Source organism: Clytia hemisphaerica, unplaced genomic scaffold (genome assembly GCF_902728285.1).
Source record: "Clytia hemisphaerica strain Z4C2 unplaced genomic scaffold, Clytia hemisphaerica genome assembly, whole genome shotgun sequence".
NCBI lineage: Eukaryota > Metazoa > Cnidaria > Hydrozoa > Leptothecata > Clytiidae > Clytia > Clytia hemisphaerica.
In genome coordinates, this window is record NW_027103354.1 from 350,350 (window position 1) to 374,295 (window position 23,946).

General features: G+C 35.7%; 1 protein-coding gene across 1 annotated transcript in view; it reads left to right on the forward strand.

The window, feature by feature from the left end:
- The window catches only part of LOC136820841 (1-phosphatidylinositol 4,5-bisphosphate phosphodiesterase delta-4-like), a gene marked incomplete at its 3' end in the record, with an annotated part of 39,845 nt that overhangs the window by 8,622 nt on the left and 7,277 nt on the right, over positions 1–23,946 (forward strand). Inside the window, 12 exon segments of the mRNA XM_067077080.1 lie at positions 1,398–1,474; positions 2,712–2,838; positions 3,299–3,385; positions 4,564–4,656; positions 5,984–6,129; positions 16,835–16,883; positions 17,092–17,248; positions 19,465–19,538; positions 19,886–19,957; positions 20,581–20,721; positions 21,689–21,715; positions 22,086–22,118. Of these exon segments, the coding sequence (XP_066933181.1) occupies positions 1,398–1,474; positions 2,712–2,838; positions 3,299–3,385; positions 4,564–4,656; positions 5,984–6,129; positions 16,835–16,883; positions 17,092–17,248; positions 19,465–19,538; positions 19,886–19,957; positions 20,581–20,721; positions 21,689–21,715; positions 22,086–22,118 (1,083 nt within the window).

Sequence of the window (23,946 nt, forward strand, 5' to 3'; positions counted from 1 at the left end):
AATCATCAAAAAGTGAAGAAACTTGAGAACGGTATTGATGGTCAACGAAAATTACTTGCTGGCTAAAAAATTTCTTTTTCATCATTGAAAAAAAAGAGCCTAGTTGCTCTTTACCTTATAAGGACTTTTTCGGGAAAGGAAGGAAAATTGCGATTTGCGCGATATTTTTTCCACAGCGCAACATAACGTTACGTTATGACGAGTTACAAAGTTACCATTGAAAATACAGTTTCGCGAAAGTTATTGCGTGCCGCAGCTATTTCGGCAGAGCTGTGAAATTTCGAGGTTTTAAGAGGAGTACCTTGGTTTTCATAGTTTAGATGCTAGACGACGAAATCTATGTAGAGGGCGAGTGAAGGGGTAGAGGTATATTAAGAAAGCTGAAGGACATTAGTATACAGAAACTAACAATTCATTATCCTTTATCGGCGATCCAAAAACTATCAGCAATCTGATTGGTTAAAAAGAGTACAATATATCTTGTATTTTACATGTAAAAATATAAATTGACGAAAAGATGTTGTTGCATTGTAGCGGTAGCAGCAATCTAACGTCACTTTTCTACAAGAGTGCCCTGCGCTTTTTTCCAACAAGAAAGTGCATTTTTTAGATCACCGATAAACTAGTTATCAGACGCAAACTCGTACAATACAGAAATATTTTACTCTTTCCGAATTTTTTTACATATTTTCCTCGCCTGAAGACTCGGAAAATATTATGCAAAAAAATCTCGGAACTCGTAAAATGTTTCTTGTATTGTACTCGCAACTGTCTGATAACTATTACGTAACATCTATCTCATTACTTCATAACACGTAATATAACCGACTTTAAATCGCAATGTATTTTCCTTCTTCTCCACCGACCTGTATATGTCTCTGGATGAAGCTATATCCGCTATCTTCGGTTTTTTAAGGGGTAACTGCAAAGAAACCTTTGTAGTGTTAAAAATTAACGTCTAACGGCGCTACATCATCACAAATGAAAAGGAAAAGTAGATCTAGCGCTATCTATGCATTTAGTGTATGCTTCCATCTAGGTTCCACTTTCAAAAAAATTTCCGATCAAAGATTTTACTTTACCGGGATTGAGAAGCTTGGTCCAGTGTATGAAAAAAGTCAGTGTTAAGGCCGGTCTCCACTTGCGCGCGCTGCGATCACACTTTTTGGCTTCAATCCTTGGCTTGGAAAAAAGATTACGTCATAAAAACGTAGCGCGCGTGAAAAAAAAGTTGAACACATTTCAACTTTTTTCAACCGTTACGTCAGATCACGCCAATGGAGTTGCATCATTTTTCTTTTGACCAATAGCGTGGAAGCTTTGTTGAAAAAAGTGCGATCGAGACGCGCGCAAGTGGAGACCGGCCTTTATTCTCTTCTTATTCTTCTCTTTCACAGTTGGATCACTTAATATATGAAAAGAACGGGAAGAAACCATCACGTGACTCACAAAAGCTAAACGATCCAATCAAAACGTATCTTTTTCTCCACAAGAAATGAAATGAATCAATATGCTTCTGTCTGGTGGGAAATTAGCGAGTCTATGTATTTGCACTTTTGAGGACGGTAAAGTGACTGAAGCGTTTTGGAATAACCCGCAATTTTGACCCGCAAAATCGAGGACGGTAAAAGTGCTGATCTAGTCACTCTCCTGTAGACAAGTTAGAACATCGCAGAAAAACACATACATAAACTCGGTATTGTATTGAGGATATGCACCCCTGAAATCTCTTCTCGTATTACGTCACTTTTAGAACTAGTTTAAACGGCCTACTTTTCGCCTCTTATCCATTCTAACACCCCCTTCTCACAGACCCATTGGGGGGTAAGAACAGCGGACCAAAACTCGATGGGGATTGATATTACCATGTTTTCTTATAGCTTGGGATTTCAATTCCATTGTTTTCGAGCCAGAAAATTCATTGTGGACGGAAAAACAGCACAATAATTTGGAGTAAGGATTTGCTTATCTGATTATTTTCAACGGGGAAAGAAATTGGAGTATGATTTTCCACTGGGAACAATATTTTGGCCAATTTTTTCAGTGGGGAGGGGTCTCAGTGGGTCTGTGAGAAGGGGTGTATTCTAATTGTTAGGGTAGACATAAATTCGACAGAAAGTTCGCACAGTTAAATATCTTTGCTTGGAAAAGGTTGAAAGAAGTCATTGCATTGACGTCAAAAGTAAACAATGCATGGACTTGAGTCAACCAACTTTCTTCCCGCTTTTTAATGCTCAGTTAGAATAGTTAGGGCCATAAGTGGTCCGTCTAAACCAGAGAGACGTATTGGGTAGAAAAAAGCCTGCAAAGTCGCGTAATTTTGTGAATTTCCTTCCAGTGGTGCAAATCATGGATATGTAGTTTAGGATATGAATTACAGTTGACGCTCTATAATTCGATCTTCATGGGGAACCGGATTTTCATTGATTAAGCGAGCGTATCGAAAATTAGAGCGTGGTTTATGAGAGTTTCTTGTTGACGGTGGCTTTCAATATCATTGAATAATGAAGCGTATCGAATATTAGAACGTCGGATTAGAGAGCGTCAACTGTATTTCAAAGATCAACTTTTCGGTCATTATAACCTTCAGCCCAACAAGCTTTACTCCCGAGAAAAAAATTTGGACGATTTTCTGCTATCTAACTTTTATAAAAAACCTTTCCCATTATTCTCATCGTTTTCTTTAACAAAAGCAATTCAAAATGGTGTAGTTTCTTGAAACGTCATTGGTCGTTGCTGGCTGTTGACAATAAAGTCATTTCACTGGATACGACGGCAAACTTTCTGTCCCAATGTGATCAAAAGTTTAAGAAACGTTCCCTTCGCAACTTTTTGAGGGTGAGTCTCATTCTTTTGTATTGAATTTTTGTAAGCGACCAATCCTAACGTCTCTATGAACGTGTTCAGACCAAGATAAAGGCCACTTTCGCGCGACATGAGCGAAAACTATTTGACGTTTTTGTAAGGTCATTGGTCGGTTGAAAATTTGACGATACGGACGGGGTAACTGGGATACCAAGTTGTGGTACACTGGACCAGTGCCGAAAAGTTGTATTTTCTTGTTTTTTGAAATTTATCTGAGACCACCACCACTTAATACTCTGGTACTAAGTTGAATCTACCGACCCCCCCCCCCCCCTGTAACGGATGAAAAAAGTAGAACTTCCCTCAACTTTTTTTTTGTTTGCGCAAAACTTATTTATGACGTAATCTTTTCTTCAGGAAAAAAAGGTTAAGAAAAAAACTGTCACCCAACCGGCCTTAAAGTCTACCTCTACGAATTATTTTTTATTTTTAGCGAATAACGAAGAACAACTTCTCTCGTGATGAAATACCTTGGGATGGTTTCTTGTTCACTTTCAACGTTATTAACGACCAACCCAAAGTATGTGTTTACGTTTTCATGTTTTTGTTACGTGTCTATTGCCGCGTTTTCCCTTATATTTATATGATTTAAATGATTTGTCAACACAGTCAACTCTCTGTAATCAAATCTCTATCTCTATTATTCCAATCTTTCTGTAATACGAACTTAGTATTGGTCCCTTCAGTTGGAAAGTGGTTTAAATTACTCTCTGTAATTCGAATCTTTCTCTAATTCAAAGAAAAAATTTGGTCCCTTGAAGATCGAATTAGAGAGTCAACTGTAAAACTGTAACCTTTCAACACCTACCTTAATCCTCGGTGTCTTTTACGGCCGCAGGAGGGGGAAGAGTCTAGAGCCGGTGAACCCCCTGAGTTTATAGCGGTGATGACTTAGACCACCCAGTCACAATGCTCCCACTTTTCTCAATTCTGTGCAAGTGCAGGCAAGTGCTCTAAATGGTTGGTTTTAAAATGGCAAACAAAGCAAGAATTCCGTACACACTTAAGGCCGGTCTCCACTTTCGCGCGACATGAGCGAAAACTTTTTGACGTTTTTGTAAGGTCATTGGTCGGTTGAAGAATGAAGCAATTTCATTGGTCGAAATTGACGTAACGGATGAAAAAGTTCAAACTTCCTTCAACTTCTTTTTTGTTTGCGCAAAACTTTTTTATGACGTAATCTTTTCTTCAGGCAAAAAAGGTTAAGAAAAAAGTGTCGCGTATTTCACGCGAAAGTGGAGACCGCCCTTTAAAGTGACTTAACTTTAAATTTTATGATGTAATTCGGTAGAAATGTCTACTTTCTTAGGTTAATTTCATGCCTCGAAACCTAGAGAATAATACTGAAAATGACTGCAAGACATTTCTTGAAGTTCTTTGAAAAACTTATACCCGGGAAAAATATAGAATTCCTATTCCATCCATACGTCATCCATCGTTACCTTTATTTCATGCCAAAATATTATTAAGAACAATTTAAGAATATTTGAAAGGCTTCACAAGGACACTAGAACATCAATTCCTTAATAATTTGCACAAAAATAATCATGAAATGGTGAACAATAAGAACACTTTAAGAACATTTTTTTGGCGTGAAACTCAAAAAGTTTAAGAACATCCGAATTTTTGATGTTCTTATAAAAGAAAGTGTGTACGTCAAAAACTTTAGAATTGTGCATTCTTTATGTCTGTTTACAGTTGCTCCACATTTACTCCAAATATGCGTTAACGTTCCCTGATTTGGGCTTGACGGTACAAGAGTTTCAAAAATTTCTTCAATTTGAACAGAATGTGAGTATCTTTATTATAATGTTATTTTTTAGTGCGACACACTGTATTTAATTTGTTTTGTATGGCTACACAATTACGTATTTAACCTTCCCATCTTTAGGCAGGGCTATAAAACTTTCCCATCTTTAGGAAGGGCTACAAGACGTCATCATATTTTGACATTTTCTAACTTTTTCTCTCTTTTTTTTAATTTTCTGTTTTTCGTTTAATCTTTGTGTATATGTGACATATGAACTAGGAGCGTGGGTAATTCTTTGCCTTGGGTCATTTCAAGCTCAAATCTTTATGCGAAATAATTTTGACTTGAAATTTTGACCAGTGATAGATATTGCCAAAAGAAACTTTTTTTTTATTCTAAATAGTGAGGTCTGTTAGCATAAAAATACTTCAGTTGGTGATAAAAGCATGAAACTTGGCACCTCCATAACATTAGGAAAAAATTTTCAAACAGTAACACCAAAAAATGTCACGTGACTGATGACGTCAGCATTTTTCAGGCAAAATTTAAAAGTTGTCAAAAACATTAAGTGTTATATATCGTTGGATTCAGAATTTCATTCTGAACAAAAACGTTGTCTAGGTCTATGCAAAAATAATTAGCCAAAAAAAGTTATGACTTTTACAAGTTTGCGATATGACGTCATCAAAAACGCAAATATTTCGTATTTTTATGCTTTTATGTGCTAACAGACCTCACTAAAAATGATTTTACATGTTTGGAATTATTTTTTATTCGCTAGTTAGATTTATTTTGAGCCAAATTATTGGTATATAACATCCACTTTTCTACGCCTTCATTCTTCAACTTGATAAAGACAAACTGTCGAAATGTCATATAACACAACTGACCTTTATATATCCCTGGACCAAGCTATATCCGCCACCTTTGATCGAGTATTAGTTGAATTGGTACCCGTAAAAAAGCCATTGCAGTGTTAAAAATAACGTCTAGCGGCGCTACATCATTAAAAGTTTCCGAGGGAAAGTAGATCTAGCGCTCTCGATACATTTATACCGCTATTGAGTAGTGCCGCAATTAGGGTACCACTTTTCAAAAAACTCCGATCAAAGATTTAGCTTAGCCGGGATTGAGAAACTAGGTCCAGGGTATATAAAGGTGCCTATAACACAACTGTGTATACTGTTCAATTAAATAAAACAATAAACGAAACTACTGTATCATTTCCAAGCCAAAGGCAAACGGAGCAAAACAATGCGCCATCTTTATTAAAGTAGACCAGTTGGTTTTTACAGTTGCAGTTTATTCAAAACTGTAATGCAAAATTTTGACGTTGATATCTGTAATACAACCATTTTCTTTTTTAAGGATGGTGACGTCACAGCAAGTGTAGTGCGTCAGTTGATTGATTATCATGATCGCGATCATTGGATTTTCAAAAGAGTTTCAGCTGGAGGTGATCCCAATGCTTATCACAACAGTGCGAAGTTGCTATCATTTCATGGGTTTGTCAGGTACAGTGTGAAATTGTTATCATTTCATGGGTTTGTCAGGTACAGTGTGAAATTGTTATCATTTCATGGGTTTGTCAGGTACAGTGTGAAATTGTTATCATTTCATGGGTTTGTCAGGTACAGTGTGAAATTGTTATCATTTCATGGGTTTGTCAGGTACAGTGTGAAATTGTTATCGTTTCATGGGTTTGGCAGGTACAGTGTGAAATTGTTATCGTTTTATGGGTTTGTCAGGTACAGGGTGAAATTGTTATCATTTTATGGGTTTGTCAGGTACAGTGCGAAACTGTTATCATTTCATGGGTTTGTCAGGTACAGTGCGAAACTGTTATCATTTCATGAGTTTGTCAGGTACAGCGCGAAATTGTTATGATTTCATGGGTTTGTCAGGTACAGTGTGAAATTGTTATCATTTCATGGGTTTGTCAGGTACAGTGTCAAATTGTTATCGTTTCATGTGTTTGTCAGGTACAGTGCGAAATTGTTATCATTTCATTGGTTTGTCAGGTACAGTGTGAAATTGTTATCATTTCATTGGTTTGTCAGGTACAGTGTGAAATTGTTATCGTTTCATGGGTTTGTCAGGTACAGTGTGAAATTGTTATCATTTCATGGGTTCGTCAGGTACAGTATGAAATTGTTATCATTTCATGGCTTTGTCAGGTACAGTGCGAAATTGTTATCATTTCATGGGTTTGTCAGGTACAGTTTGAAATTGTTATCATTTCATGGGTTTGTCAGGTACAGTGCGAAATCGTTATCATTTCATGGGTTTGTCAGGTACAGTGTGAAATTGTTATCATTTCATGGGTTTGTCAGGTACAGTGTGAAATTGTTATCATTTCATGGGTTTGTCAGGTACAGTGTGAAATTGTTATCATTTCATGGGTTTGTCAGGTACAGTGCGAGATCGTTATCATTTCATGGGTTTGTCAGGTACAGTGTGAAATTGTTATCATTTCATGGGTTTGTCAGGTACAGTGTGAAATTGTTATCATTTCATGGGTTTGTCAGGTCATCATGTTCAAAAATAGTGTGACATTTACTGAACTCAAAAATATAGTATTTCTTGAATAACTTGAAAAATATTTCAAATATAACGTTGAAATTTTATATGATGATCGGTATTTACACAAAGAACATATTTTGATGAAAAAAATGGTAAAATGAGTAAAATGTGTGGTTCCAGGTCCAAATATGTCCAAATATGTATTTTGTCAGCCACCTCAAAGGAGGAAATGGTTTGTTAGAAAATGACACTTGAATCGGTAACTAGAGGTATCATATTATCTCAAAACAGATAAAAGTGCAACATTTTGAAACTGGTTGGTTTTCAAAAAGCCACCAGTGTTGTCAGCCACATAAACGACTCATAGCTTATCTTGAAATATCTTGTAACCTAGTAAGCCATTTAATTTCGCTCCAAAACAATTGGAAAGGTTAATCATTCTACTTATCCTTGGTGAAAAAACTAAACGGTTAGCCACCAAAAATACTCATTTTATTAACATAATTGTCAGCCAACTTTGAAAATGTCACAAAACAGGCCTTTATTTTTGAACACGATCAGGTACAGTGTGAAATTGTTATCATTTCATGGGTTTGTCAGGTATAGTGTGAAATCGTTATCATTTCATGGGTTTGTCAGGTACAGTGTCAAATTGTTATCGTTTCATGTGTTTGTCAGGTACAGTGCGAAATTGTTATCATTTCATTGGTTTGTCAGGTACAGTGTGAAATTGTTATCATTCATTGGTTTGTCAGGTACAGTGTGAAAATTGTTATCGTTCATGGGTTTGTCAGGTACAGTGTGAAATTGTTATCATTTCATGGGTTCGTCAGGTACAGTGTGAAATTGTTATCATTTCATGGCTTTGTCAGGTACAGTGTGAAACTGTTATCATTTCATGGGTTTGTCAGGTACAGTTTGAAATTGTTTATCATTCATGGGTTTGTCAGGTATAGTGCGAAATTGTTATCATTTCATGGGTTTGTCAGGGACAGTGCGAAATTGCTATCATTTCATGGGTTTGTCAGGTACAGTGCGAAATCGTTATCATTTCATGGGTTTGTCAGGTACAGTGTGAAATTGTTATCATTTCATGGGTTTGTCAGGTACAGTGTGAAATTGTTATCATTTCATGGGTTTTGTCAGGTACAGTTGTGAAATTGTTATCATTTCATGGTTTTGTCAGGTACAGTGCGAAATCGTTATCATTTCATGGGTTTGTCAGGTCAGTGTGAAATTGTTATCATTTCATGGGTTTGTCAGGTACAGTGTGAAATTGTTATCATTTCATGGGTTTGTCAGGTACAGTTTGAAATTGTTATCATTTCATGGGTTTGTCAGGTCATCATGTTCAAAAATAGTGTGACATTTACTGAACTCAAAAATATAGTATTTCTTGAATAACTTGAAAAATATTTCAAATATAACGTTGAAATTTTATATGATGATCGGTATTTACACAAAGAACATATTTTGATGAAACAAAAAAAATGGTTAAAATTTTAAAATGAGTAAAATGTGTGGTTCCAGGTCCAAATATGTCCAAATATGTATTTTGTCAGCCACCTCAAAGGAGGAAATGGTTTGTTAGAAAATGACACTTGAATCGGTAACTAGAGGTATCATATTATCTCAAAACAGATAAAAGTGCAACATTTTGAAACTGGTTGGTTTCAAAAAGCCACCAGTGTTGTCAGCCACATAAACGACTCATAGCTTATCTTGAAATATCTTGTAAACCTAGTAAGCCATTTAATTTCGCTCCAAAACAATTGGAAAGGTTAATCATTCTACTTATCCTTGGTGAAAAAATAAACGGTTAGCCACCAAAAATACTCATTTTATTAACATAATTGTCAGCCAACTTTGAAAATGTCACAAAACAGGCCTTTATTTTTGAACACGATCAGGTACAGTGTGAAATTGTTATCATTTCATGGGTTTGTCAGGTATAGTGTGAAATCGTTATCATTTCATGGGTTTGTCAGGGACAGTGTGAAATTGTTATCATTCATGGGTTGTCAGTACAGTGTGAAATTGTTATCATTTCATGGGTTTGTCAGGTACAGTGTGAAATTGTTATCATTTCATGGGTTTGTCAGGTACAGTGCGAAATTGTTATCATTTCATGGGTTTGTCAGGTACAGTGTGAAATTGTTATCATTTCATGGGTTTGTCAAGTACAGTGTGAAATCGTTATCAATTCATGGGTTTGTCAGGTACAGTGCGAAATTGTTATCATTTCATGGGTTTGTCAGGTACAGTGTGAAATTGTTATCATTTCATGGGTTTGTCAAGTACAGTGTGAAATTGTTATCATTTCATGGGTTTGTCAGGTACAGTGTGAAATTGTTTATCATTTCATGGGTTTGTCAGGTTATAGTGTGAAATCGTTATCATTTCATGGGTTTGGGTCAGGTACAGTGCGAAATTGTTTATCATTTCATGGGTTTGTCAGGTACAGTGTGTGAAATTGTTATCATTTCATGGGTTTGTCAAGTACAGTGTGAAATCGTTATCAATTCATGGGTTTGTCAGGTACAGTGCGAAATTGTTATCATTTCATGGGTTTGTCAGGTACAGTGTGAAATTGTTATCATTTCATGGGTTTGTCAGGTACAGTGTGAAATTGTTATCATTTCATGGGTTTTGTCGGTACAGTGTGAAATCGTTATCATTTCATGGGTTTGTCAGGGACAGTGTGAAATTGTTATCATTTCATGGGTTTGTCAGGTACAGTGTGAAATTGTTATCATTTCATGGGTTTGTCAGGTACAGTGTGAAATTGTTATCATTTCATGGGTTTGTCAGGTACAGTGTGAAATCGTTATCATTTCATGGGTTTGTCAGGGACAGTGTGAAATTGTTATCATTTCATGGGATTGTCAGGTACATTGTGAAATTGTTATCATTTCATGGGTTTGTCAGGTACAGTGTGAAATTGTTATCATTTCATGGGTTTGTCAGGTACAGTGTGAAATTGTTATCTTTTCATGGGTTCGTCAGGTACAGTGTGAAATTGCTATCATTTCATGGGTTTGTCAGGTACAGTGTGAAATTGTTACCATTTCATGGGTTTGTCAGGTACAGTGTGAAATCCTTATCGTTTCATGGGTTTATCTGGTACAGTGTGAAATTGTTATCATTTCATGGCTTTGTCAGGTACAGTGCGAAATTGCTATCATTTCATGGGTTTGTCAGGTACAGTGTATATTGTTATCATTTCATGGGTTTGTCAAGTACAGTGTGAAATTGTTATCATTTCATGGGTTTGTCAGGTACAGTGTGATATTGTTATCGTTTCATGGGTTTGTCAGGTACAGTATGAAATTGTTATCATTTCATGGGTTTGTCAGGTACAATGTGAAATTGTTATCATTTCATGGGTTTGTCAGGTACAGTGTGAAATTGTTATCATTTCATGGGTTTGTCAGGTACAGTGAGAAATTGTTATCATTTCATGGGTTTATCAGGTACAGTTTGAAATTGTTATCATTTCATGGGTTTGTCAGGTACAGTTTGAAATTGTTATCATTTCATGGGTTTGTCAGGTACAGTTTGAAATTGTTATCATTTCATGGGTTTGTCAGGTACAGTGAGAAATTGTTATCATTTCATGGGTTTATCAGGTACAGTTTGAAATTGTTATCATTTCATGGGTTTGTCAGTACAGTGTGAAATTGTTATCATTTCATGGGTTTGTCAGGTACAGTGTGAAATTGTTATCATTTCATGGGTTTGTCAGGTACAGTGTGAAATTGCTATCATTTCATGGGTTTGTCAGGTACAGTGTGAAATTGTTATCGTATCATGGGTTTGTCAGGTACAGTGCGAAATTGTTATCATTTCATGGGTTTGTCAGGTACAGTGTGAAATTGTTATCATTTCATGGGTTTGTCAGGTACAGTGTGAAATTGCTATCATTTCATGGGTTTGTCAGGTACGGTGTGAAATTGTTATCATTTCATGGGTTTGTCAGGTACAGTGTGAAATTGTTATCATTTCATGGTTTTGTCAGGTACAGTGTGAAATTGTTATCATTTCATGGGTTTGTCAGGTACAGTGTGAAATTGTTATCATTTCATGGGTTTGTCAGGTACAGTGTGAAATTGTTATTGTTTCATGGGTCTGTCAGGTACAGTGTGAAATTGTTATCATTTCATGGGTCTGTCAGGTACAGTGTGAAATTGTTATCATTTCATGGGTCTGTCAGGTACAGTGTGAAATTGTTATCATTTCATGGGTTGTCAGGTACAGTGTGAAATTGTTATCATTTCATGGGTTTTGTCAGGTACAGTGTGAATTGTTATCATTTCATGGGTTTGTCAGGTACAGTGTGAGATTGTTATTATCATTTCATGGGTTTGTCAGGTACAGTGTGAAATTGTTATCATTTCATGGGTTTGTCAGGTACAGTGTGAAATTGTTATCATTTCATGGGTTTGTCAGGTCATCATGTTCAAAAATAGTGTGACATTTACTGAACTCAAAAATATAGTATTTCTTGAATAACTTGAAAAAATATTTCAATATTAACGTTGAAAATTTTATATGATGATCGGTATTTACACAAAGAACATATTTTGATGAAAAAAATGGTAAAATGAGTAAAATGTGTGGTTCCAGGTCCAAATATGTCCAAATATGTATTTTGTCAGCCACCTCAAAGGAGGAAATGGTTTGTTAGAAAATGACACTTGAATCGGTAACTAGAGGTATCATATTATCTCAAAACAGATAAAAGTGCAACATTTTGAAACTGGTTGGTTTCAAAAAGCCACCAGTGTTGTCAGCCACATAAACGACTCATAGCTTATCTTGAAATATCTTGTAACCTAGTAAGCCATTTAATTTCGCTCCAAAACAATTGGAAAGGTTAATCATTCTACTTATCCTTGGTGAAAAAATAAACGGTTAGCCACCAAAAATACTCATTTTATTAACATAATTGTCAGCCAACTTTGAAAATGTCACAAAACAGGCCTTTATTTTTGAACACGATCAGGTACAGTGTGAAATTGTTATCATTTCATGGGTTTGTCAGGTATAGTGTGAAATCGTTATCATTTCATGGGTTTGTCAGGTACAGTGTCAAATTGTTATCGTTTCATGTGTTTGTCAGGTACAGTGCGAAATTGTTATCATTTCATTGGTTTGTCAGGTACAGTGTGAAATTGTTATCATTTCATTGGTTTGTCAGGTACAGTGTGAAATTGTTATCGTTTCATGGGTTTGTCAGGTACAGTGTGAAATTGTTATCATTTCATGGGTTCGTCAGGTACAGTGTGAAATTGTTATCATTTCATGGCTTTGTCAGGTACAGTGTGAAACTGTTATCATTTCATGGGTTTGTCAGGTACAGTTTGAAATTGTTATCATTTCATGGGTTTGTCAGGTATAGTGCGAAATTGTTATCATTTCATGGGTTTGTCAGGGACAGTGCGAAATTGCTATCATTTCATGGGTTTGTCAGGTACAGTGCGAAATCGTTATCATTTCATGGGTTTGTCAGGTACAGTGTGAAATTGTTATCATTTCATGGGTTTGTCAGGTACAGTGTGAAATTGTTATCATTTCATGGGTTTGTCAGGTACAGTGTGAAATTGTTATCATTTCATGGGTTTGTCAGGTACAGTGCGAAATCGTTATCATTTCATGGGTTTGTCAGGTACAGTGTGAAATTGTTATCATTTCATGGGTTTGTCAGGTACAGTGTGAAATTGTTATCATTTCATGGGTTTGTCAGGTACAGTTTGAAATTGTTATCATTTCATGGGTTTGTCAGGTCATCATGTTCAAAAATAGTGTGACATTTACTGAACTCAAAAATATAGTATTTCTTGAATAACTTGAAAAATATTTCAAATATAACGTTGAAATTTTATATGATGATCGGTATTTACACAAAGAACATATTTTGATGAAAAAAATGGTAAAATGAGTAAAATGTGTGGTTCCAGGTCCAAATATGTCCAAATATGTATTTTGTCAGCCACCTCAAAGGAGGAAATGGTTTGTTAGAAAATGACACTTGAATCGGTAACTAGAGGTATCATATTATCTCAAAACAGATAAAAGTGCAACATTTTGAAACTGGTTGGTTTCAAAAAGCCACCAGTGTTGTCAGCCACATAAACGACTCATAGCTTATCTTGAAATATCTTGTAACCTAGTAAGCCATTTAATTTCGCTCCAAAACAATTGGAAAGGTTAATCATTCTACTTATCCTTGGTGAAAAAATAAACGGTTAGCCACCAAAATACTCATTTTATAACATAATTGTCAGCCAACTTTGAAAATGTCACAAAACAGGCCTTTATTTTTGAACACGATCAGGTACAGTGTGAAATTGTTATCATTTCATGGGTTTGTCAGGGTAGTGTGTGAAAATCGTTATCATTTCATGGGTTTGTCAGGTACAGTGCGAAATTGTTATCATTTCATGGGTTTCAGGTACAGTGTGAAATTGTTATCATTTCATGGGTTTGTCAAGTACAGTGTGAAATCGTTATCAATTCATGGGTTTGTCAGGTACAGTGCGAAATTGTTATCATTTCATGGGTTTGTCAGGTACAGTGTGAAATTGTTATCATTTCATGGGTTTGTCAGGTACAGTGTGAAATTGTTATCATTTCATGGGTTTGTCAGGTACAGTGTGAAATCGTTATCATTTCATGGGTTTGTCAGGGACAGTGTGAAATTGTTATCATTTCATGGGTTTGTCAGGTACAGTGTGAAATTGTTATCATTTCATGGGTTTGTCAGGTACAGTGTGAAATTGTTATCATTTCATGGGTTTGTCAGGTACAGTGTGAAATCGTTATCATTTCATGGGTTTGTCAGGGACAGTGTGAAATTGTTATCATTTCATGGGATTGTCAGGTACATTGTGAAATTGTTATCATTTCATGGGTTTGTCAGGTACAGTGTGAAATTGTTATCATTTCATGGGTTTGTCAGGTACAGTGTGAAATTGTTATCTTTTCATGGGTTCGTCAGGTACAGTGTGAAATTGCTATCATTTCATGGGTTTGTCAGGTACAGTGTGAAATTGTTACCATTTCATGGGTTTGTCAGGTACAGTGTGAAATCCTTATCGTTTCATGGGTTTATCTGGTACAGTGTGAAATTGTTATCATTTCATGGCTTTGTCAGGTACAGTGCGAAATTGCTATCATTTCATGGGTTTGTCAGGTACAGTGTATATTGTTATCATTTCATGGGTTTGTCAAGTACAGTGTGAAATTGTTATTATTTCATGGGTTTGTCAGGTACAGTGTGATATTGTTATCGTTTCATGGGTTTGTCAGGTACAGTATGAAATTGTTATCATTTCATGGGTTTGTCAGGTACAGTGTGAAATTGTTATCATTTCATGGGTTTGTCAGGTACAGTGTGAAATTGTTATCATTTCATGGGTGTTGTACAGTGAGAAATTGTTATCATTTCATGGGTTTATCAGGTACAGTTTGAAATTGTTATCATTTCATGGGTTTGTCAGGTACAGTTGAGTTTGAAATTGTTATCATTTCATGGGTTTGTCAGGTACAGTTGAAATTGTTATCATTTCATGGGTTTGTCAGGTACAGTGAGAAATTGTTATCATTTCATGGTTTATCAGGTACAGTTGAAATTGTATCATTTCATGGGTTTGTCAGTACAGTGTGTGAAATTGTTATCATTTCATGGGTTTGTCAGGTACAGTGTGAAATTGTTATCATTTCATGGGTTTGTCAGGTACAGTGTGAAATTGTTATCATTTCATGGGTTTGTCAGGTACAGTGTGAAATTGTTATCGTTTCATGGGTTTGTCAGGTACAGTGCGAAATTGTTATCATTTCATGGGTTTGTCAGGTACAGTGTGAAATTGTTATCATTTCATGGGTTTGTCAGGTACAGTGTGAAATTCATCATTTCATGGGTTTGTCAGGTACAGGTGTGAAATTGTTATCATTTCATGGGTTTGTCAGGTACAGTGTGAAATTGTTATCATTTCATGGGTTTGTCAGGTACAGTGTGAAATTGTTATCATTTCATGGGTTTGTCAGGTACAGTGTGAAATTGTTATCATTTCATGGGTTTGTCAGGTACAGTGTGAAATTGTTATTGTTTCATGGGTCTGTCAGGTACAGTGTGAAATTGTTATCATTTCATGGGTCTGTCAGGTACAGTGTGAAATTGTTATCATTTCATGGGTTTGTCAGGTACAGTGTGAAATTGTTATCATTTCATGGGTTTGTCAGGTACAGTGTGAAATTGTTATCATTTCATGGGTTTGTCAGGTACAGTGTGAAATTGTTATCATTTCATGGGTCTGTCAGGTTACAGTGTGAAATTGTTATCATTTCATGGGTTTTGTCAGGTACAGTGTGTGAAATTGTTATCATTTCATGGGTTTGTCAGGTACAGTGCGAAATTGTTATCATTTCATGGGTTTGTCAGGTACAGTGTGAAATTGTTATCATTTCATGGGTTTGTCAGTACAGTGTGAAATTGTTATCATTTCATGGGTTTGTCAGGTACAGTGTGAAATTGTTATCATTTCATGGGTTTGTCAGGTACAGTGTGAAATTGTTATCATTTCATGGGTTTGTCAGGTACAGTGTGAAATTGTTATCATTTCATGGGTTTGTCAGGTACAGTGCGAAATTGCTATCATTTCATGGGTTTGTCAGGTACAGTGTATATTGTTATCATTTCATGGGTTTGTCAAGTACAGTGTGAAATTGTTATCATTTCATGGGTTTGTCAGGTACAGTGTGATATTGTTATCATTTCATGGGTTTGTCAGGTACAGTGTGAAATTGTTATCATTTCATGGGTTTGTCAGGTACAGTGTGAGTTAAACATTTCAGGTATTCAAGGGAATTTCTAATCCCCGTGTAGGTTAATCTTCTTCAGATGTTGTGGTGTATTCATGATATGCACCACTGAAATGACTTCACGAAATTATGCAACTTTTCTGTTTTTGTTCCACCCAATACGTCACTTTTTATTGTTTGAGTGACGTATTTGGTGTAATTTTTTGAAAATTCTTGGAAGACTCTTCATATCATGAATTATAAGTTTATGTTATTATGTTTATGGGATATTTTGGACACTGTTAAAAATTGTTTTTCAATAAAAGCACTACTTATTTATTCAAAGTAACAAAAGTGTCATTAACCTTCATTCAATCAGGTTCTGTAACAATTCAGTGCTCTCTAAAATGAATATTGCTTCAATTCCTTTTGTAAAGGTCTGTCTCCACTTGCGCGCGCTGCGATCGCACTTTTTCGAGCAAAGCTTCCACTCTATTGGTCAAAAGAAAAATCAAGCAACTCCATTGGCGCGATCTGACGGAACGGTTGAAAGAAGTTGAAATGTGTTCAACTATTTTTCGAGTGCGCGTTACATTTTTATGACGTAATCTTTTTTCCAAGAAAAAGGATTGAAGCCAAAAAGTGCGATCGCAGCGCGCAACAAAGCAATTAACACGTTTTTTTGAAACTATGAAACCAATGAAACCAATGAATGTACCGAAAAATTATATTTCTAATGAAAACCCTAACACACAAATTTCTTCTACTTGACACATTTTTTTTTGGGACACCCTGTAGAGTAATTATTTTCTTCCATCGTTTGCGTGAGGCCTCCAAATAAATTATTTAATCCGCCGCATTGATTTAGAGATCGTTTTCCGGCTTTATTTTTAGTTATCTCCGGAGTGCAGACAATGACGTCATTAATCACCAAGTTAAACAGGTTTTAAATGTCACCTTTTTTCGATAGATTCCCAGCCGGCACACAACATTATTTCAATATTTATCTAACGTTCAAAACGTCGATATAACGTAAGGTGTGGACGTCGATATATTTTATTGTTTGCTGATTAAATCGCATAATACCTATTTGACGACACATCAATAAATTTTCGATTCGCGTGAACCGACAAATACCTTTGTTGTTTCAGGACATGACCAAACCATTGAGCCATTACTTTATCAATTCGTCGCATAATACCTATTTGACGACACATCAATTGAAAGGGTTATCCAGCTGCGAAGCCTATATTTACGCATTACAAAAAGGATGCAAATGTTTAGAAATCGATTGTTGGGATGGACCGGGTATGTGATATTTAGACTAATACTTGGTTTGAAAAACTAATTTCCCTTAGGACAAAAACACAAGGGAACCGTCCCCATGGGGCCAAGACTGAAAACCAAAAGCAGTTGCCCACATGGAAAGCAGTTCCAATGTGTCAAGGCTTAGGGTACAGAGACATGATCATGCAAAGTGAAGCATATATTTATGCATTACAAAAAGGATGCAAATGTCTGGAAATCGACTCCTGGGATGATCCGGTAAATTATATCATAGTCTTTATAGAATCACTGGTCTGGAAGGCTTTTGTCTCTTTTTGGACCTACCTTGGAGGTCCTATAAATTAACCGATGTCCGTTCGTCCGTTCGTCTGTTCGTTCGTCCGTCTGTTACCAGCTTTTCTCGAGATTAGCTCATTAGTTTTTTCTGATTTTTGGCACATTGATGCAAAATGGTAATGCCCAAAATGTGACGGAGCCCGATTTTCGAAATAAAAATCATTTCCGGCCTAAAATGCCGGAAATATGCCGGAAAAACCGGTTTTTTTGGCATTTTCTCGAGATTTCATCATTAGTTTTTTCAGATTTTTTGCACAAAGATGCGTATTAGCAATGCCCAAAACATGGCAGAGTCCGATTTTTGAGAAAAATTCTTTTCCGGCCGAAAATGCCGGAAATATGCCGGAAATCGCTTTTTTGCAGATTTTCATCGGACTTTTTCCTTATAATTGGTTGTTTTTTCACACAAAAACATTGTTAATAGCAATGTCCACGATCAAACATGGTTCAATTGTCAATAAAAATGATTTTTGAAGCCGGAACTTTCTAAAAATCGCCGGAACAGCCGATTTTCGCCGGAAAAACAGTATTTCTTGAATTTCTCGAGCTGTACTTTATATTTTTTTATGAAATTTTGCACACTGATGTAAAATGACAATACCTAAAAAGTGACGGAGCCCGATTTTCGAAAAACATTTTTTTCCGGCTGAAAATGCCGGAAATATGCCGGAAAAACTGTTTTTTGGCATTTTCTCGAGATTTTATCATTAGTTTTTTCTGATTTTTTGCTCAAAGATGCGTATTAATATTGTTCAAAACATGGCCGAGTTTGAGTTTTGAAGAAATTTTTTTTCCGGCCGAAAATGCCGTAAATATGCCGTAAATCGCCGTTTTTCTGGATTTTCATTGGACTTTTTCCTTACAATTGGTTGTTTTTTCATTCAAAAACATTATTAATAGCAATGCCCACCATCAAACATGTTTCAATTTTCAATAAAATTGATTATTGAAGCCGGAGCTATTTAAAAATCGCCGGAACAACCTCTTTTTGCCGGAAAGACAGTATTTCTTGTATTTCTCGAGCTGTACTTTATATTTTTTTATGAAATTTTGCACACTGATGCAATATGACAATACCTAAAATGTGACGGAGCCCGATTTTAGGAAAACATTTTTTTCCGGCCGAAAATGCCGGAAATATGCCGGAAAAATCGGCTTTTTTACATTTTCTCGAATTTTCATCAAAAGTTTTTTCTGATTTTTTGCAGAAAGATGCGTATTCGCAATGCTCAAAACATGGCTGAGTTCGATTTTTTAGAAATTTTTTTTTCGGTTGAAAATGCCGGAAATCGCCGTTTTTGAAGATTTTCATTAGATTTTTTCCTTGTATTTCTATGTTTTTCACACAAAAAACATTATTGATAACAATGCTCACCATCAAGCATGATTCAATTGTCAATAAAACTGATTTTTGCGACCAGAACTTTCTATTTATTTTTCCCCTACAATCCTTCCCTCTCCCCCCATCAACAATCAATGATGAATTTATTGCGTTATGCATTTTCGCTAAAGCATGTTGCTTGTTATTGTTAAAAGATAGAGCTTATGTACCAAAATCGATTTATTTTGATCATGTGATTAGAAAATAGACCAATCCAAAAAGGAGATTTTGGTAACGTGATCAAAAAGTATGCAAATCGCAAATTCTTTTGTTAATTGAACAAAAAGCTATTGATATTCGGACAATTTGGTTCGAAACGAAACAGTTCTGAAACTACCTAATGGGCACAAACGTCTTTTGGACGTCTAATGTACGTTTCTAGGACGTCCATTGAATGTCCATAAAACGTTTCGTGCCCATAAGGTAGGCCTATTGAGCCTACCATACTAGTATAGAGTATTATTGCAAATCACCTATAACCCCGTACGAATTATTTCCAAGAAACATTTTTTCATTTCAGATGGGCCAATTGTGACACACGGTATGACTTTCACCTCCAAAATCCCCTTGAAAGACGTACTCACCATCATTAAGGTAGGCTTCGTCAAAGATCTACACGTTGCACCTAAAAACTCTATCCTTTTCACGAATATAAATTTAATCGCGAAAATGACTTGACTCGCGAATTTAATGGCGAAATTCTTCGAATAGTTTTCCTTGTAGGAAACACAATTCACTCATTTTATTTATTTATGGAATAAATGTTCATTTCCAGGACCATTCCTAGCTGCTTTCAGAATCATGAATCCACTTCAAATATTTTTGAAATCGCGAAAGTAAATTAAAATAATATGAAAATTTATGTCGCGGATTTTAAAAGGAATCCCACAATTCAATTTCATTTTACTCGTTATTGCAAATTTAATTTTTTTTTCGCAAAGGTTTATGGGTTTGATTATTCACCATATCCCGTCATCCTTTCCTTGGAGAATCATTGCTCTGCTGAACAACAGGTGAGTGGTTTTTATTTTTCGTGGTTTTTGAAGATGTTCTGTTTTGAGTCTCGAAACTTTATTTGAAATTGATTTTCAATTTGTGAGTAAAAAGGGCGCTCCATTTGATAATATCCATACAGGTGGCTGGACGAAACTTTTCAAGCCAAGAAAAATTTGTGCGAATTTTTACTGAAAAAATGTCACACATTGGCAAAGATTTCTTCTTTTCGTTTTAAAAGGAAGCCGAACAAACACAAATCAATATTTTACCCTTTGAAAATTTCAGACTCAATTTTAACCCTTTGGAAATATTAAGTCCCTGGAAACTCTAAATACTACTTGTAACCCTTGGAATAAAATTGAGTTTAGCGATTCACCCCTGGAAATATCCGTGGAAGATGCTTGGCGATATGTTGCTCAAGTCAAAATCAAATCAAACTCCCCCTGGAAACATTAAAAGACCCTTTGAGGGATTAAATTTTTGATTTTTGCAATTTTAGAACCCTTTTAGGGACTGGCTTTTTAACAGTTTGCCTGTTATTTTCACATATTCTGCCCCTATTTGCCTAAGCGGTAATAGCCCCCCCCCGGAGTATGTAAAGCAACATGGTAACCGTGGCTGAATCTTATTGTTTATATAGGCAATGATGGCGCAAATGTTTACAGAGATTTTTGGTGATACCATAGCAACGGATAATTTATGCAATTTGAATAATTTGCCGTCACCTGAACAATTGAAGTATAAAATTATTTTGAAAGGAAATCTGAAGAGCAAGAAAAAGGTTGGTGAACTCAACTCAAGTTTTGAAGGTTTGATACATGTTTTTTTAAAGAATATGAAAATCAAAAAACTTATTGATGCTTAGATCGAGAGTTTGGCAAGGCTGAAAAATGTTTGAAGGAAGCAAATATTTTTGGAAATTCAGAAAATCAATAAAACAGACAAAATATTTTTTGTAGGTTCAAAGGTAACGCTCAGCTTTTATGCTTGATTTTTTTGCCGTATCTGAGCCTAAGTGTAATGCTTTTAAACAGAAAAGTTATGCATGCCATTCCAGAGGGAAGAGTCTGTTACGTCATGCCCTTTTTTGATTGGCTAAAACTAGTAGGAATATAGGAGTGCACCATTTGATAGAACCCAAAAGACGGTTAAATTAGGCTTAGACCCAATCATGATTGACTATAATCAGATATTTGGGGTTTTTCGGCCAACAGATATCTAATGAAAGCTCGAAATTTGTTTATCTGATTATTTCCCCAAAGCTGAAATTTTCAAGATTCTAACTGTTTTTGCCATAAAACAATGGAAATTTGACGTAAGAACCGTGTAACAACCCAGACATAACTAACTGTCCTATCTCGAATTTGGAAATGAAATTATGCCAAAAAAGTTGAGAAGCTCTTCTTACGTTTTCGGTTTGGCAAAATTAAAACTAAAAATTGCATTCTTTTGATTTATGGTCCCCGAACCACAGAAATATAAGTAAGAACATCCCGCCATGCATTATTCCTGGAAAAAAGTGAACCAGAATCAGTATAAATAAAATTTTTCACATTTTTAATAGATAATCATAACAAGCAAATTTGATGGCGAATTTGAAGCCATGTCAACTTTGCTTTATACCGTCTTCTTCGATTTCTCCCGACTACATAAACTCGCTATTACCGCCCGCTAACTCTAGAATCAAAGAAAATTATGTGAAAGTTTCAAATCGTAACATCGCTTTTCTTTCTTTTTCTTTTTCACAGATGCGTCAAAGGAAAATATCGAAACAGGTGATTTAATATACACCCCTCTATTTATCAGTGACCCGGTCAGATTCGCCCCAGTGAATGACTCTAGCTAAAACTAAAAACTATACCCGAAACAATGTACAAAAATGTTTGATGCATGGGTCACCGACCTTTATAAACCTTGTACTAAGAAAAATCCGTCGTTTCTAAGCCAAATTTTGTTTTTAAAGTTGTACCACTGCCACTGCAGTGTAAGGTTCAAAGACAGCGTTATATCACAATTATACTCATGAAAAAGTAGATCTAGTGCTCTCGATGCATTTACACCACTATCGAGTAGTGCCACCATTAGGGTACGACTTTCAATTTCGGACCGTAATTTATCATATTTCTCTTTAATTATACTTTTCAGACAACCAAGAAAAGATCTGCTTCCATTAGTTCTGTAAGTATTACAGTATTACTCTAACTCCATCAGAGTCTGTCTCTGTAAGAACACAGCGTATTACTCTCACTATCCATCCTGGACTCTGTACATCCCCGAAAGATTTTGGGATGAGCTGGAGTTTTTACAAGATACTTCACTAATTGGTCATTTGTAGTGATAGAGATGACGCGTTCTTTAGAAAAAGTAACAAAATTGTTTTATTACTGGTTAACCAACCAAATCAAATAAGAGCTTGTAAAAACTCCAGCTTGTCCCAAGATTTTAGCACACTGAGGTTTTTTCAGGTTTGATTACAATCCCGGACACAAAGTCTGTAGACTTTTTTCAAAATTTCCCCTGCTAATTAGGCCATTCTAAGCACTGGGAAATACACCACAAGTGGTTATTTAGTAAAGTTATAACCTTGTTAGGCATCCCTCACTGTAAATTTCTGATATGCATAAGACAAAATTACGTCATTTTTCATATCGGAAATTGTTGCTATTTTTAGTAACGTTCAGGGGTTAAACTTCGGTGTTTTCGGGTGTTTCCGATAGGGAAAAAAACTACAGTTGGAAAGTAGAGTTTTAACTCTGAGCTTTAACATGAGACTTAAGACTTAAAAGGATTTGAAAGCTCAAATTTGCTCCAATAAGGCTTTGAATATAGCCTAGAAGCCACCGAACCCCTACTCTAGGGGCTGAGTTAGGTCTCGTATGCATATCGGCGTATTGTCATTTTTTCTTTTGATCATGAAAGTATAGTCCTTGAAGAGTCAGAAAACGTGTGTGGCGTTATTTGGATCAGGCACAAATTTCCATAATGGCGGATTTTAAATTTTCAACCCTTTTTAGCCCTCTTGCTTGGAAATTTTATGCTGATTAAGAAAAAGGTCAGAACCATGGTCTGAAAATTTTGCTATCTCGAGCTATGAAGTACTTTCGTTTTCAAAACTTAGAAAACGTAAGTACTTCGTATCTCTTGATAACGAAATTTTGAGACCATGGTTCTGACCTTTTTCCTAATCAGCATAAAATTTCTGATCGATTGGCGTATATAATATGCAGGGTTTTAATATTTTTCTTAGGGTAGCAGAGCCTAAGAGCCCATGTGACGAAAGAAAATTTTGAATCCGCCATTATGGATTTCAAAATTCATGTAGAAAAAAAACCTTTCCTGAATTTTATTATTTGAACGGTAGGCAAGACCATCCGAAAATTTCAAGTAAATTAAGTAAGCCAATCCGTGAATTGATAATATGCGAGTTGCGAGTTGGTCCTGCGAGTTGCGAGTTGCTATCAAATATGCGAGTTGCGAGTTGGTTTTTGCGAGTTGCGAGTTACGAGTTGCTATTTTAACCAAATAAAAATGCGAGTTGCGAGTTGAAAATTTCACGTTAAGACATCAAAATCGCGAGTTGCAGATTAAAATCACGAGTTGCAGATTAAAATCGCGAGTTGAAAAATCAAAAGTGTGAGTTGAAAATTAAAATCGCGAGTTGAAAAATCAAAAGTGCGAGTTGAAAATTAAAATCGCGAGTTGCAAATTAAAATCGCGAGTTGAAAATTGAAATCGCGAGTTGCAAATTAAAATTGACAGTTGAAATGAAAATTTGCTTTCGTACTTTCTTAATTATATGAATTTCGCATTTTTGCAGTTTGATTATTATATATTTTGAGGGTAAAGAGATATTTTTTTTAGACCATCAAGCGTCTGGTTTTCTGAGTTACGATAGTGAATAGTGCTTATCCATATGAAATAATGCGCGCGCGTGCGGGGTTTAAAAAGCAGCACGGCACAGCACAGGGCGGGGGTTTATTCGTGAGTGTACGTGTGTGTTGATAGC